The sequence below is a fragment of the Ranitomeya imitator genome, chromosome 5 (genome assembly GCF_032444005.1).
Source record: "Ranitomeya imitator isolate aRanImi1 chromosome 5, aRanImi1.pri, whole genome shotgun sequence".
Taxonomy (NCBI): Eukaryota; Metazoa; Chordata; class Amphibia; order Anura; family Dendrobatidae; genus Ranitomeya; species Ranitomeya imitator.
Window position 1 is genome coordinate 32,146,040 of NC_091286.1, and position 17,978 is coordinate 32,164,017.

The 17,978-nt window shown below is 44.3% G+C and overlaps 1 protein-coding gene across 1 annotated transcript in view; it reads left to right on the forward strand.

The window, feature by feature from the left end:
• The window catches only part of USH2A (usherin), an 824,795-nt gene that overhangs the window by 687,371 nt on the left and 119,446 nt on the right, over positions 1-17,978 (forward strand). Inside the window, exons 65-68 of the mRNA XM_069726496.1 lie at positions 11,633-11,740; positions 13,225-13,408; positions 16,136-16,344; positions 16,771-16,990. Coding sequence (XP_069582597.1) covers positions 11,633-11,740; positions 13,225-13,408; positions 16,136-16,344; positions 16,771-16,990 — 721 coding nt within the window. The remainder of the gene's footprint in view (positions 1-11,632; positions 11,741-13,224; positions 13,409-16,135; positions 16,345-16,770; positions 16,991-17,978) is intronic.

The window sequence follows — 17,978 nt, forward strand, 5'->3', positions numbered from 1 at the left end:
ATATAAATACTATATAAATATATTATATTATTATATATATAATAATCATAAAATATTTTTTTTTACTTCCTTTGTTTTTTTTCCTAGTAGTTATTCCGAGCTACTTTATACTTTTCTATCTATTTTATTACATGAGGGTGCGGCTGTCTCATCCCGTGAACGTTGCATGGGAATTGTGATGAATGCGCGCGTCATGTGAAATCCATAAATGGCTTATAATCCTCTACAGATATTAAATAAAAAAAGCCCGAAGTAATTGAAGACGGAAGTCCTGAGTTAATTATTCAGAGCCGGTGTTATCTGTGCTGCGGGTAAACGGAGGCGTCCTCTGCTATCTCCCTGTGCTCAATGCATCTGGGAGCGCGCGGCCAGCGACCATCATCATCTCAGATTCTAGAATGCAAACAGCCCATGGCAGCTCGTCAATAGAGGACCTCCTATATCATTTATTACTGGATGTTTCCACTACAATCTGCTTCACCTTGGGTTACTATTTCCTAATGACAGGGGAAATACATTTTTGGAAGCACAGCTATTTCGGTACCCTTCCATATTGGCATCGCGTTGGTTTAGAAGATGCTACTGATGGCCGCGGCTTATATTGGACCAGGGCAACAGACATTAGTTTATTCCAAGTTTTCTATACTTTTAAATGGGATGTCCCACCTGTGTGCCATGTGGTGGACATTAGGTATGTCATAATTCTGTGGTGACCAATCCTTCACATTGGGCAACCAAATATGTTGGCAAGGAATCCTCCACATAGCTCCCTCCAAAAAGTCAAAACAGCATTTTTATTTTTCTATGCTCTATGTGAACTTGCTTTTTTTCGGGGAACGAGATGTCTTATTTATAGGTACGACTTTGGGGTACTTACAGCTTTTTTAATTTTATTTATTTAATTTTTTTAAAATCAGGAATAACAATGTTGGTAGTTTCACTGCGAAGAACAAATAACGCATTCGATTTTTTTGTAAAAATTTTTATAATATGTATACTTTGTCATTTTTTTTTGTATTTTATGACACAGCCTAACTGTAAGGCAAAGATTGCACACTTGATGGCGATCATGTTGCCGCTTTTGATTCCCTAATGACAAAAGTAATGGTAACTCGCAGTTGACAATTATACAATTACAGAAGGAATAACAAAGGAATGACACAATGCAATGTTGAAACAATAAATGATCTGCAGTGCTGTTGTCGGATCTTCCTGTTCGACAACTGCATTGCCAGTTTCTGTTCAACAAGGTGGTCTTCTCCGAATGTTTTCCCTGAAATAAAAGATAACAGCTTTATATGGTCAAGAAACTGCAGCTCATTAACCTTCTCTCCTTTATTGCCATTACAGTAGTTCCTCTTGTACGCTGTACACATTTTTTGGTGACTGATTAAGTTTCTGAATCTGAAGGTAGGTGAAGAAGACACTACAGGGGACTGGAAGGTGGAGCAGAGACTAAAATGACGAATACACTACAGAGTGCCGGACAACAAGAAGTCATTACAGGAAACTGGAAGGTGGATAAGACACTAATGGCTGCTGGACGGTTGAGAAGACATTTCAGACTGCTGGAAGGTGGAGAAGATATTGTACTGCTGTAAGGTGGAGAAGGCATTACAGGCTGGTGGAAGGTGAAGAAGACACTATAGGGGCCTGGAATGTGGAGAAGACACTATAGGGGCCTGGAATGTCGAGAAGACACTAATGGCTGCTGGAAGGTGGAGAAGACACTAATGGCTGCTGGAATGTGGAGAAGACACTAATGGCTGCTGGAAGGTGGAGAAGACACTAATGGCTGCTGGAATGTGGAGAAGACACTAATGGCTGCTGGAAGGTGGAGAAGACACTTCATACTGCTGGAAGGTGAAGACACTGCAGGCTGCTGGAAGGTGAAGAAGACACTACATACTGCTGGAAGGTGAAGACACTGCAGGCTGCTGGAAGGTGAAGAAGACACTACATACTGCTGGAAGGTGAAGACACTAATGGCTGCTGGAAGGTGGAGAAGACACTTCATACTGCTGGAAGGTGAAGACACTGCAGGCTGCTGGAAGGTGAAGAAGACACTACATACTGCTGGTAGGTGAAGACACTACATACTGCTGGAAGGTGGAGAAGATACTACATACTGCTGAAATGGGGAGAAGGCATTACAGACTGCTGGAAGTTGAAGACACTGAAGGCTGCTGGAAGGTGGAGGAGACACTACAAACTGTTAGATGGTAGAAAAGACACTACAGACTGCTGGAAGTTGAAGACACTACAGACATCTGTTAGGTGGAAAAGACATTACAGACTGCTGGAAGGTGGAAAAGACACTACAGGGGACTGGAAGGTGAAGAAGACAATACAGGCGAGTGGAAGGTGGAGAAGACACTAATGGCTGATGAACGGTGGCGAAGACACTACAGAATACTTTAAAAGAAGACACTACAGGAGACTGGAAGGTGGAGAGGACACTAATGAATGCTGGAAGGTGTAGAGGACACACAGGAGACTGGAAGGTGGAGAAGACACTACAAGCTGCTGAAAGGTGGAGAAAACACTACAGGGGACTGGTAGGTGGAGAAGATGCAAAAGGCTGCTGGAAGGTGGAGGAGACACTACAGATTGCTGGATGGTGGAGGAGACACTACAGATTGCTGGAAGGTGGAGGAGACACTACAGACTGCTGGAAGGTGGAGGAGACACTACAGATTGCTGGATGGTGGAGGAGACACTACAGACTGCTGGAAGGTGGAGGAGACACTACAGATTGCTGGAAGGTGGAGGAGACACTACAGATTGCTGGAAGGTGGAGGAGACACTACAGACTGCTGGAAGGTGGAGGAGACACTACAGACTGCTGGAAGGTGGAGGAGACACTACAGATTGCTGGATGGTGGAGGAGACACTACAGACTGCTGGAAGGTGGAGGAGACACTACAGATTGCTGGATGGTGGAGGAGACATTACAGATTGCTGGATGGTGGAGGAGACACTACAGATTGCTGGAAGGTGGAGGAGACACTACAGACTGCTGGAAGGTGGAGGAGACACTACAGACTGCTGGAAGGTGGAGGAGACACTACAGATTGCTGGATGGTGGAGGAGACACTACAGACTGCTGGAAGGTGGAGGAGACACTACAGATTGCTGGAAGGTGGAGGAGACACTACAGATTGCTGGAAGGTGGAGGAGACACTACAGATTGCTGGAAGGTGGAGGAGACACTACAGACTGCTGGAAGGTGGAGGAGACACTACAGACTGCTGGAAGGTGGAGGAGACACTACAGATTGCTGGATGGTGGAGGAGACACTACAGACTGCTGGAAGGTGGAGGAGACACTACAGATTGCTGGATGGTGGAGGAGACATTACAGATTGCTGGATGGTGGAGGAGACACTACAGATTGCTGGAAGGTGGAGGAGACACTACAGACTGCTGGAAGGTGGAGGAGACACTACAGATTGCTGGATGGTGGAGGAGACACTACAGACTGCTGGAAGGTGGAGGAGACACTACAGACTGCTGGAAGGTGGAGGAGACACTACAGACTGCTGGAAGGTGGAGGAGACACTACAGACTGCTGGAAGGTGGAGGAGACACTACAGACTGCTGGAAGGTGGAGGAGACACTACAGATTGCTGGAAGGTGGAGGAGACACTACAGATTGCTGGAAGGTGGAGGAGACACTACAGATTGCTGGAAGGTGGAGGAGACACTACAGATTGCTGGATGGTGGAGGAGACACTACAGACTGCTGGAAGGTGGAGGAGACACTACAGATTGCTGGAAGGTGGAGGAGACACTACAGATTGCTGGAAGGTGGAGGAGACACTACAGATTGCTGGATGGTGGAGGAGACACTACAGACTGCTGGAAGGTGGAGGAGACACTACAGATTGCTGGAAGGTGGAGGAGACACTACAGATTGCTGGAAGGTGGAGGAGACACTACAGATTGTTGGAAGGTGGAGGAGACACTACAGACTGCTGGAAGGTGGAGGAGACACTACAGACTGCTGGAAGGTGGAGGAGACACTAGAGACTGCTGGAAGGTGGAGGAGACACTACAGATTGCTGGAAGGTGGAGGAGACACTACAGACTGCTAGAATGTGGAGAAGACACTACAAACTGCTGTTAGGTGGAGAAGACATTGCATACTGCTGGAAAGTGGAGATGACACTACAGGGGACTGGAAGGTGGAGAAGACACTACAGAATGCTGGACAAGAAGAAGACACTGCAGGAGACTGGAAGGTGGAGAGGACACTGCAGGCTGCTGGAAGGTGGAGAAGACACTACAGGCTGTTGGAAGGTGGAGGAGACACTACATGGGACTGGAAGGTGGAGAAGACCCCATTTTTCTCTTATATATGAGAAGTTTTATAAATTTACATGTACCACCAATAAAACAATTTGAATTCTCTCTATTAAGAGCACATGGGTTATTATTTCCATGTTATGCAATACAATATACAGTGGTGTGAAAAAGTGTTTGCCCCATGTTTTGCTGCTTCAGGACCTGGAAGACTAGCTGTAGTAACTGGAACCATAAATTCCGCTGTCCAGCAAAAAATCCTGAAGGATAATGTTCGGCCATCTGTCCGTGACCTCAAGCTGAAGCACACTTGGTTTATGCAGCAGGACAATGATCTAAACCAAACCAGCAAGTCCACCTCTGAATGACTTAAGAAAAACAAAATTAAGACTTTGCAGTGGCTTTGCCAAAGTCCTGACCTTAATCTCGTTGAAATGCTGTGGCAGTGATCTTAAAAAAGGTGGTTCATGCTCAGAAACCCTCCAAAGTGGCTGAATTACAACAAATGTGCAAAGATGAGTGGCCAAAATTCCTCCAGAGCGTTGTAAAAGTCTTATTGCCAGTTAACGCAAACACTTGATCTAACGGTGGCCTAACTAATTATTAGGTTTAAGGAGCAATTGCTTTTTCGCACAGGGCCCTATAGGTTTGGATTTCTTTTTCCCTTAATAATAACGACCTTCATTTATAAACTGAATTTTGTGATTCCTTGTGTTATCTTTGTCTAATATTTAAATTTGTTTGGTGATCTGAAACATTTAAGTGTGACAAACATGTAAAAGAAGTGGAAATCGGGAAGGGGGCAAACACTTTTTCACACCACTGTATAGAAGGGTAGAGTATATGGTATAATACATATGGTCTGTATTATGTATCAGACAATAGTGTTGTCCTTTTGTTCACTCAGCTACACAGTAACACATAAAGACCTGCCTCATCCGGGAATGGCAGCCGTTTAGATAAATTAGATTCTTCTTGAATGACAGAACTGAGAATTGCTCCAGACAACGTACCCCTGTAGTAATTAACGAGGGACGCCTTACATGATGAGGGTGCATGCTTCACATTAGCGCACTATCATGGGTGCCATTTGACTGTGGAGTATAATTTGTGAGCGTAGCGCTTCATGTCAGTTTATATAGGTATGACATGTGGAAGGGACCATGAATGATATATGCTGGGAGCTATTTTATATCAAATCTATGATAAGTACCTTTTACTCTGAGAAACGTACTTATAATGATTGGGTTTTTATGATGCTTTTCTTGAAGATGTTGCATGACTCCCTTTAGGGGAAGCAGAATAATTGGTTGCCACCGTAATATATTTCATCCAAAATGTTCAATTCTTATCTGTTATTTTATTTATTTTTTACTTTAAAAAAAAAAAAACTGTCAGAGAGCCCAGCCACAATGTCTTGATTTAGAAATACAAAAATGGTTTCCAAAAAAACAGCACCACATGTTTCCGCCGGTTTTGTCTGGTGCAATACCTATTCATATACATATAGCAGTCACAACATATTCATGGATATGGCACTGTTTCTGGAATATAAAAAAAGCTATGTATTTCTAATCAAGTGTTACAACCCCATTTTTATTTTTCTATTTTGAGCTTTGCTTGGCACATTATAGACCAATACAGCCAGGAAATGTGGCCTACTTCTAATTAGGGCAATTTACAACCGTACGTGTGAGTCACGAGATGTATAGCTATGAAAGACCACCATCAACATCAAGCATTTGTGTATTAACCTTCCGAAGAAGATGTCTAAAATAGAATAACTTTTTCAGCAACTTTTTTCTGTAAAGCACACTTTTATTTGTTCAAGGCATAGTTGAGCCTTTCAAGATATGATGTAACATGTCTGTGGAGCGCCCCCAAGGGCTGTGGGGAACTCGGATCCGGGCCCTTCTGTTCTCAGTGGGGATGTCATGGTGGCTGACCCGGTCCGTGGCCCTCGGGAGGTCCATTGATTAAATGGGGGAAAGGTCTTTAAAGGGATAATGTTCGTGACGCCACCTGTGGTATTCGGTCAGGGTGACCGACGCTGCTTAGGGGTCCGCTGGGGTGATGTTATGGCAGCTAGATGGTATACCTTCCCACAGGTGAAGTATGTCCCCAGGGCTTCCCGGAGTGTATTTGGTAGATGGTGGATGTTGTAAGGCGCAGTGAAGAACGAGGACACAAGGTTGCAGTCTCTTTACCTTTACTGAAGACTTCAGCATCCACAGTCCAGAGCACCAGATCACAGGGCAGGCAGAGTCCGGCCGGTCTGAAGGCACATTCAGTAGCCTTCCTACTAGCACCTGGGTGTTCTAGTACCTCCCTGCTGAGCTTCTCGGTAAGGTCCTCACAACTGTTGTAGATGTTCTAGATGTTATTTCTTTCTCTCTGTCCCCTCAGATGGTGTGGATAGGAAAAACCCGTATGACTGATGGCCTGAGACTTGTTTATAGGGACCCTAGAGATGCCCCGACCCCCACAATTTGCCACCGTGTCTTCTTAGGTATTAAGGTCGGGCAGCCAACTTGGAATTGACTGTCCTGCCGGTCTCTGAAGTAAAGCGTAGAGTCTATTACTCCCTCGGTGTTCCGGCCACCGGCTATGCGCCTCAGAAGGAGGCAGCCTCTCTCAGGGCAGAACTTCTTCTGGTTTTCTTCTCCTTGTGCTATGACTTCGTTTCTCACTCTCTACAATACAATTCTCTTCGTATCCTTTCTTAGGATGCTGCCGCACGTGGGGCAGGCGCAGCTCCGTGTCTTTCTGTCTAGGCCTCTGACAGGATCCCACCCCTGTCTGGGGCCCTCTGTCTGCAGCTTTGTGGTGTTCCTCCTTTCCCGCTGTCTGCCTGACAGGAACTGACTGGGTGAAGCCCAGGCAGCGTCTGACTAACTTTCAATCCAACGCACCAGTTTTACCCTAATGTGAGGAGTGCCCTAGTAGATAGGAGCAAGGCTCCCCCTGGTGGACTGGAGTGTGAAGTGTAGTGTATGGTTTGTGATACCTGGCAAGGTGAACTCCTTTAGTGCCATCAGACGTAATATCACTCCCCCTGGTGGAAGAATAACATTACTGCAACAACCAGGACTCTGGGGCGCTGCATCTGTCTATCCATCTAAAACATTGTGGAAAACTCTTGGTGAATGCAAGCACGGTCCTGTGATAGAAGGAACCATTGTAAGTCCGTTCATTAAATTAATTCCCTCCTAAATCTTCCTCCATCACCTGTGAGTGATATTATTGAGAAGTAGAATGAACTGCAGCAACTCAGCCATGGAGTGGAGACCAAGTAATATTACGGAGCGGGGGCACTGAGTACTGAGGAGCAGAGGGCAGAAAAGTCACCACCGCTCTGCTGACTCCATAACTGTAGAGTCCAGACCTCCTCTGGTATTAACATCAGCACAAACACTGCGCCCCCGCCGGGAGCTTAATGGCTGAGCAGCTGCATGCAGCTGTACATCACCAAGCACAATGCCGAGCGTCGGATGAAGTGGTGTAAAGCGGCCAACATTGAATTCTGGAGGAATCGTGTTCTGTCCAGAGATGGGTCACACTTCTCTATCTGTGTCTGATGGAGTAGTCTGGGCTTGGGGATTCCAGGAGGACGTTGCTCCCTGACTGCATTGTGCCCGCTGTACAGATGGTGGAGGAAGATAATGCTAAGAGGCTGATATCAGTGGTTAGCCTCGGCTGTCTTATATCCATTGAAAGGTAATCTTAATGCTTCAGTACAAGACATTGTGGACAATTGTAGATACCAGCTTCGTGGGGGCAGTTTGGAGAAGACCCTTTTTTGTTACCCATGATTGTTCCCAGTGCAGAAGGTTCATACTGACATGGGTGGTGGAGTATGGGATAGAAGAACATGACCAGGACACGGAGTCTGGACCTCAACCTCATCCAACACCTTTGTGATGAAGTAGAACACAGCCTCAAGACACGGTGATCACGGCCTCAAGACAACACCAACCTCACAAATGTTCTTCTGGATGAAGGTGCAAAAATCCCCACAGACACCTCCAAAATCTTGCAGAAATCCTTCCCAGAAGAGCAGGAGCTGTAACAGATGAAAAGGGGACGACTCCATATTAATGTCTATCTATGTACAATTGGGGATCAGAAAAGCTCCTGGTGAAGGTGTCCCAGTACTTTCCTCCATTTAGTCTACCATGTATCTATCTGTTACTAGTTCTCATATTACATGGAAAGAAATTACAATCCTTCATGACTTAAACAAGTTTTGATCAACTATTTTCTGTCCAAGTGACATGAAAGGTTTTTACCTGAATCCCATTATCGCTGTGTATTTGGTCTGTCTCGCTCTCATCAGTCTCCATTGTTTTCTGGATCTCTGGATGTCCGCGTCTACATGAAGTAGTGCGGCATAAATCCAGACCACGTCCACCGCCCTTAGTTGTGTGTGTCTTCCTCCTCTAATTGATTTATCTTATTTTAGAGTGGTTGTGTATGGCTGTTGATTTAGTGTATGACTTTGGCAGAAATGTGACTGTCACTAATTGGTGCCTGTTTTTGTCCTGGAAGGAAAATGCTGTGCTTTGCAAATGGGTTCAGAGAGTCTCGTCAGCCGGCGGTGGCTCTCCTCGAAGGTCATGGAAAGAATGCATCCATAGTGCAAAGCACCTTCTATGCTTCAAATGGAGGAAAAGGCATTATAATCATAGGGCGATTCCAGACTGATTTGGCAGCCGCGTTGCTTTGTGTTGATTTCAGGCGGCTAATTTACTGTCGTTTGCCTTTCAACATTCCTTCTGCAGCTCGCTTCTCACATTATACGGTTTACATTTATCGAACTGCCAGCTGAACAGATTTATAGTTATTGGTAAATGCAGACGGGTCACCAGGAATCAGGGGCTTTTAGTAAACTCATTTAGTAGGGCAAATATAGAATTAAAGGGTCGTCTTCTTTTGGACGATATAACAGAGAATGCCCAAGGTTATCAATTAATCTAAGGTTGTTAGCTATATGGCAGCGACTACTTGTACACCAAAAAAGTAATCAGCCTCTCAGATATCTTCAGGTAGGTGACCAACATGGAACATCATCATCCAAATGGTCGAGAAAAGGTCCACAGGGTTCCTTCAGCTGGTAAGTCTTGTATTAAGACAACCACTAAGACGTGTCCTTCAGAAATGAGGTTAGATCAATACCAAACAACCTTAGGGAGATGCTAGAGCCCACCAAGGTTATTGATTGACCATGACTAGACAACTGTAGGTGGATACAAGAGTCTACTTGGCTTGGTTGCCCATGGTGATCTGCCTTATGATGGTCAAATTGAGGTTGGGATACACAGGATGACCTCATGTTACTCTTGCTACAAGGTTCAATCGCTCTTTGCAAAATTTTCAGAACCAAGAGCCATGGACATTTCTCGATTCTGAAGGATACGATGTTTCTCAGTATAAACAATGAGTCACATGGACATGTTATAGATTACATTGAGAGATACCTATCTCTCCTTTTTTACTGTCACAATTCCTCCTTTCAAGGTGGTGAGTGGCAGCTCAGCCGTCCAATCTGGGGCAGGGGCATGCTGAGCTGTCAGTATCATTATCGTGATAGACAGCTCAGCTGTACAATCTGAGTGTAGAACAGGTAGGTGTGGACCCATTGCTCCACGGGCCGAGTTGGGTTTTCAATAGGGCCTCTGATGGTGAGCTGCCAGTAGACACCAGGACTGCAGCAGCTGACCGGAGGGTCAGAGGTGCTGGTACGAGGTACCGGAGGGCAAGAGAAAATCGTAGTCAGATGGTCAGGGCAGGCAGCATGGGCTCACAAAACAAAAGCCAGAGTTAGGGATGAAGAAGTCAAACTGAGTGGGTAAAGAGCACGGATTGCTAGCAGGAGACAGAATACTGAGAAAATGTTAAACGGGTGCAGGCAGGCTGGGAACCAAAGTTCGGGCAAGGAGTAGTGGGAGGATCTCTCTAGAACCTAATATCTGCAGGAAACAGCAGGGTTAAATTCCTACAGAGACCAGCCGAGCCACCTAAAGCTAAATGGAAAAAACATGCAGATGCAGCAGTGCTGAGGAGTGCTGCAAGAAGCAAGCTCAGTGGGACTGCCTGACACTGTGAGTAGGATGGCGCCGAGGAGGCATGTGAGTTACCACCATAACACTAAGGCTTGGGCATGCTGAGCTGTCAGTGTGGTGAGTGACAGTCCAGTCGCCCAGTCAGTGTTGGGGCGTGCTGGGTTTCCTATAGGTGTCTCCTGTTCGGAATGATTCCCAGGCTATTTAGCTGGCTGTCTGTTTCTTATCTCTGCCAGTTGTAGCTCTGCTCAGTTTAGTGTTTGTTTGCCCTGTACTTTGAATTCTATTGTTTTGATCTTTGTTGACTGACCTTGAATTTGTCTTTGACGATCTGTTTGCCTAGCCCTTTTGTCTTGATCCACTACCTTTTTGGAATTCTGACCCAGCACTGTGACCTCTAACTATGCCTTTATCTCACCCCTCTGTTTATAACATACCCTCCTGGCTTTTGACATCAGACTCCCTGACTTCCCCACCTCACGGCGTGTCTGTAAGTAGTGACTAATGTCACACTTACTTTGTCTTTTGGGTAAACAAATTCTGAAATGAGTAGCGCAAAACAGCATGAAAAAATAAAAAAAATCTGATTCTGCCATCAGTCAAGCATCATTTATGCTACATTTGTCTGCCAATAGTTTTTCTTGCATGTTGTGATGTTATATTGAATTTGTATTGTGAGAAGTTGGTGTTCTGAGCAAGATTTGCAGAAAATTAAGAGCAGAAACATCTGCCTCTATCAATTCCCTTTTCTCCTGCATCGGTGCCTGCTTATGATTGGTCTACTCATACAGGGAGAAGAAGTAAATGCTCCTAGTGAAAACTGTCTTGTAACACTTAACAATAGGTAACTCGTTAGGTGCCCATTAATTCGATTGTCAATAGCTCCGCAACAGAAATGTAAAATTTAAAACAAAAAATTTCTGCTCTGCAACCACTATTGCGCCCTGTGCCTAGTCTAACATGAAACATTTGATGAAGGGTCCTCTGTACTCAATAAAATAGTAAAGTTAACCACACATAATATATGGCTTGTTCCCCTCTCCCTATTAAGATAAACCTACTCACTCAGCAATTGCCTGAGTTTATAGCGGAACCATGAGGGATCTCTTCCTTTAAAGTGATCACACGATCAGGATTTAAATGATGCAATGTGATTGGTAGATTATGCTAAGACCATTTACTACATATAACAAGGTCCATCTCTATTGTTTTCTGTTTTAGGGGATTTATTTTATTGTATTTTCTCCTTTGATCTCATTTCTCTAGGTCTTCAGCCATATACACGATATCTCTTCTTCCTCACAGTCTGCACTTCTGTCGGATGCAATAGTAGTGAAACCGCATCAGGCGGCACATCACAAGCTCCTCCTGAAGGTAAGTAGTCATAGTTGACATATACCTACCATGTAGACCATGATCCATTTATCTTTGTGTGCTGACACCAGATGTTTGATGGTGCTTATAAGTAAGCTTCCCTTGGGTTTCTACACGAGGAGATGGACAACACAAGAACTTCATAGAAAGCACCTCCCCCCAAGAACCGGGAGTGACAGAGGTGCGGCATTTTATCTGTGAGCCTCATATATGTATATATTGTTAATATTTGGGCTTTTCTAGACCTTTAGAAGGACAGAAGAACTGACCACTCGGATAAATGACTGTCTTTGTCATACAAGGTCGGCGCCGGTCTCCTAGGATGGGACACACTTGTACAGAGCAGGTCTCTTTTCTTGCAGGGTCCTGAGCAGTGGACTCCCCTGTTGATTCATTGCCTTAGTATATGACTTTTGAACAGAGGTTGTCTTCAAAAGAAAACTCCCTTTAAAGAGTAACTAATCTACTAACAGTCATTATTAAGCACTTTAACTGCCTGCAAATTGGTGGTGGTCCAGATCCTAACCCCACCACCACCACCGATTGCTCAGAAATGAACAGCTCAGGAAGCAGAAGCCTTTGACTTTCCATCGAATCAGTTGTCCACTCTGTGCACACACTCAGGCAGGAGCTGTGTACTCCTCCATCCCGAGCTGCTCACGTTTGAGAGATCGATGGGCGGCTGAGGATCCGGTCCCCCATCAATTTGCAGACAAATAACGTTCCTAAAAAATACTGCTTAGTCACTCTTTAAAGGGAATCAGTTACCATGTTTTTGCTATGTAATCTAAAAGAAGCATAATGCAGTGGCAGAGACCTCGATTCAGGCAATGTTTCCTTTTCCAGGGTGCTTAGTGCCATTTTGATATAATCACTGTTTTCTCTTCTGTAGATGTAGGAGTGGTCAGAATACGGAGCTGTGTATAACCCCGCCCACACCCCTGATTGGCATCTTCCTGTTTCCACTGTCAGCAACCTGCCAATCAGCAGTGGGGGCGGGGTTACACATTAGCTGGACTGCCTTACACATAACACCTAGTCCTGCAGTGATAATCTCCTGCTGGTAAAACACTGATTTGTATTAAAACTACAAGTTTCTATACAAGTGACACATCCCTGTTTTCAAGCACTACATTATGCAGCTCTCAGATTGCTGACAGATTCATTTTTAAGGAGTCAGGATCCTCTAACTATCTTTGTGAGCCAATGAAAATGTATAACTTATCTGTTTTTTATTGCAACTATCTTCTTTGGCTTTTCGAGGTGGTCCTGAGCCTGGGGTCCCCTCTTTGATATCCATATGTCTTTACTAAGTCATGTAAAAGGATAGAAAAACAAATCTCAACGTCTTTTATTCTTCCTATAAAGCAGGTCAAATAAATCTAAGAAAGTAGTAAAATAAACAACACGATAAAACAATATGTAAAAAATAGCATCCAAACGGCAGCGAAATAACCGCGTCTCCTGCTCTTTTCGTGGTCTAGGAGTTTGGCAGGATCCTCTCCACGTCACAATCAATTCATCAGCGCTGGAACTATATTGGAGGGAACCCGAGAAGCCCAACGGGATGATTTCTGAGTATAGACTGATACGGAACGGGGCAGTCATTTCCACAAGAAGTGGTGAATATCTGAATTTCACCGATATTGGCCTACAGCCCAACAGCAGGTAATGTTTAACGCTGATCTATATTAAGCTTTCAAGCAATGATTAACAATGATATTGTATCTGGGGTACGGGACAAACAAGACTTTTACTTCCTCTTTTAAAAAGGGAAAAATCGTTATTGCTTAATCATTAAAAGCCATCGACAAAAACCCCTGCAGGACTTTTGTCATTGCACATATTGAAGAGACGAGTATTGACTGCCGGCTGCTTTCCCCTGCAATTCAGAAATAAAAGGAGATCATCCATAAAAACGAAGGAAAGACTTTAGTGTAAAAAGTTTAGCCGCTATTCAAAGTCTAAAAAAATATTCCCTCCTGTTGCAGACAATATTTAAAGGGACAAAGCAGATAATTATTAGACCTTTTATCTATTGTTTGGGCATATTTTTGTATAAATTATTTAGTCCATACAGTACAAATAGCACCAAGAAATCTCAAAGCTCACACATCAATTTTTTTGCAATCCTTAAAGGGAACCTGTCACCTGAATTTGGCGGGTTCTGTTTACGGTCCGATGGGCGGTGTTTTCTCTCCTTTCATGCACCCCTTCCTTTCCTGCTGGCCGCAATATGGTCTTGAATTTGATTTGATTTCCTCCATAGTACACGCATGCGCAATGCAATATTGCCTTGCGCACGCGCAGTATGCTTTGCCCAACTGTGGGCAAAGCCGAAAAGCATTAGTGCGCATGCGCCAGCGCACTATGTTCCAGAACACAGCGAAATACGTCCGGGACATAGTGCGCCGGCGCATGTGCTCTAATGCTTTTCGGCTTTGCCTGCAGTTGGGCAAAGCATACTGCTCGTGCGCAAGGCAAGACTGCATTGCGCACGCGTGTACTACGGAGGAAACCAAATCAAATCCAAGACCATATTGTGGCCAGCGGGAAAGGAAGGGGTGCATGAAAGGAGAGAAAACACTGCCCATCGGACCGTAAACAGAGCCCGCCAAATTCAGGTGACAGAGTCCCTTTAAAAGGGTTGTCTGGGACTTTAACAATTATGGCTTCTCCTTATTATAGGTCATCAATTTGTGATTGGTGGCGGTGGGAAACCTTGGCATTCCCGCCTATCAGCTGTTCCTTCCCGGCGCCGGCCAGAACTGCTCAGTTGTGGAGCTGCACAGTGCCGCACTGTCGACAGAATAGTTGCTGTGACCAGGTACTGCATTTTCACCCCCTCGATTTTCATAGGTGGCGAATATGCAGTACCCGGCCATGGCCACTATAAGGTTGACGGAGCAGCCCTGTGCAACTCTGTAACTGAGCGAGGGTGCCAGGTCTCACATCCCCACCAATCACACATTGATGACCTATCCTAAGGATAGGCCATCAAAGTTAAAGTCCCAGACAACTCCTTTACTTATTGCACACACTTGCACATTGTCATTCAAACTCATGTTCCATCACCATAATTCAACAGTAATTACTAAGCCGCCATGTGGTTTGCACATAATTCTGTATATTCCTATATTAATACTACACCGCCATCAGTTTGACACCATCATGGAACAAACGAGAGATCGTAAAATACAAGATCTCATGAAATCCACCACTGCAGGGACTGATTTTCATCTGTCCTCTATTTCCTACTAAGTGGGCGAGATCCCCCATCCCTCTTAAAGGGAATCTGTCAGCAGTTTTTTTCTTTTTAATTTGTGAGCAGCATAATGTAGGGTCAGAGAGCTTGATTCCAGGTATGTGTCACTTATTAGGCTGCGTGTTGTTGTTTCAAAATAATCAGTGTTTTATAAGCAGGTGATTATCACTGCCAGACTAGGTTTTGCGTGCAAAGCAGTCCAGCTAATCTGTGTAACCCCGCCCCCACCACTGATTGGAAACTTAATGAATATGTACATAGGTGACTGCCAATCAGTGGTGTGGGCGGGGTTATACACAACAAGTGTTAGAAGAGCTAAAGCCAGTAATGAAGTGAGACTTGCCAGGTAGACCAAAAAAGGCGAAGCGTTCAAAATTTTAAATTCCTACTTTACATCTGTGTTCTCTAAGAATGCAAATGTAGCATCAACTGATCCTCATGGTGCTATCAAAGGAATAGAAGAATTCACACTATCTGTAAACAGAGAGATGGTGAGGGAACACTTAGCTAATATAAATTAATGACTGGAGAAGGGCAAATGTTGTCAATATCGTCAAAAAAGGAAAGAAGAAGGAGCCAGGAAATTACAGGCCAGTGAGCCTTACTTCTATACCAGAAAAGATCTTTGAACAAATTATTAAACAGCATGTATGGAAGTACTTGGATAAGAATACAGTAATTAACCATTGAGTTATAGAGTTCCCGAAGCACGCCATGAGATAATCTCAAATAAGGTGAAGAGAATGTTAGACCTTGGCATGATAGAGGAGTCAAAAAGTGGATGTCAAGTCCCGTCATCATTGTGCTGAAGCCCAAGGGTGAGTGGTGGGTTTGTAACGACTACAGTAGGCTGCATCTGATACCCCCTGTCAATGAACGCATTGAGAGACTTGGACCTGTGAGGTACATTACCACCCTCAACCTGACGAAAGGCTACTGGCAGATACCCATGTCCCAGAGTGCCAAGGGGAAGACAGCCTTCTCAACACCTGATAGGTGTTTTCAATATACCAGAATACCTTTTGGACTGCAGGGTACCACAGTTACCTTTCAGAGAGCCAAGGATCGGATCTTAGCTCCACATAAGGAGTATGTCACAGCCTACCTCGATTACATTTTTTGGTTTTTAGCCCAGACTGGGGTAGCCATCTATCAAAGGTACAGGCGATTCTTGATACTCTGAGAAAGGTGGGGTTTGCCATAAATCTGAGAAAATGTGCCAGGGAGAAAGAAGAGGCCAAGTACTTAGGCTACCTTGTCGGGAGAGGCGAAATCAAGCCAGAAGTAAACAAGGTTGTGGCAATCCAGGAGTGGTCAGAACCGCTTTCCAAGAAGAAGGGTAAGAATGACCAGTGACTGGGTTGTTCTTAGGCCTTCAGGACTTTAGCTTCCATGTGAAACATAGACTAGACAAGTTACATGGTAACACTGATGCCCACTCCAGAATTTTCTGCTTGGTGTCTGAAGGTGCCAAGACCCCCAGCTTTAGGCAGAGGGGGGAATATGTGACAGGGTTCCTGGCCATGTATTTGAAGGAAGATATGTGACATGAAGGTTGCTATCCTCCGCGATGTGAAACCCTGAAGTTTCTCTCCATAATGTTATGTGCTGAGAGGTCAATTTTCCAAAACAAGGTTGCTTTTTTTTGTGAGTTACTGTATGAGATGGGTGGGATGGCTACTCGTCCTATCTCCACCCCGACAGTGTGATTCGGGAGAAAAATATTCAGCCACAGAGTGAAGTGAAATACTCTGTGTGTTTGCAGGAGAGGAAGTCTCCAGTCTGGAGCTCAAGTGTGAGCTGTCATTTGTTTTTCCAAAGGTTGAAGCTGTGGTGGAAAGGACTTTTTATGTGTGCTTTATTTATAAGTTATGCCAGAAAGGACTGTTCTGTGCTTCTATTTTGTTTTTGCTGGTTTATGAAGTAATAAACCAGCCACGGACTTTAACCTTAATTGTTCCTGTGTCTACCTTAGTAGCGGACAAGTGAGTAGTGTTACCACACTGTATAAAAGTTGAGAAAGGGAAAGCCAGTTTTTCGTGAATCTGGAAAATGAGAGGCTGTCAAAGCTCACAGTTTAGCCATACAGATAGAGAGGTAACGCCATATAACACTGAAGAAACTGTACGGATAGTGTGTGAAAGCACCATCCGTTTACCTTTACCCATACCTGACCATCGTTCCTTCCTCTAGCTCATAGAATCTTTTGCTTTATGTAACATGGAGGTGGGTTTTGTTTTAGCAATTTGCATAAATCAAATCACAAATTGAATACGTCAGCAAATATATTTTATAAATATAGCAAAGTCAAATGACTGATATCTACTATATACACCTTGGTACAGAGTTTTCTTATTGATTTTGTCTTTGCTTCCAAAATGAAAAGTTAAGCAATTTTCTAAATTGTCTATTGAAAATTTTCTTAGATAAGGCATTTAAGTCTCGTCACACAAGCATCTCAGACTTGGCTTGCCACTTTCCACAAGGCGAAACCTTACCTACTGTATTAGATCCCAGTCCTTACCATCTCATCTAGCCAAATCAGACCTCATACTTTGCACTGACGATGGGGCAATGCCCAGAACCTCTGTATCCTCAACTCGGGAATTTGGTTTGGCTTTTATCCTAAGTTATATTGCAAGGCTCGTTAAAAGGGTCAATATTGACTTATTAGCTAACATATTTACATTATCTAGCTGAGTGATCTGCAATCAAGTTATAAATCCATCAGAAGGGATGATTCTTTGCTCTTCACCTCCCTTCTCCCAATGTTAGAGATAGTAGTAATGAGGGAGAGGGCAAGAGGATGAAATGATTGTCCATGTTTAGATCCAAAATGCACATTTCCCTTCCAGGGGTGAGTCACGGTGTCTGTCCATATAATGATTAGATGGTTGGGCGGTTGAGATTCTGCCATTATCTGGTGTGTTTGGCCTCTTCCTGGTGACTATTGCTGGAAGTAATCACTTTTAC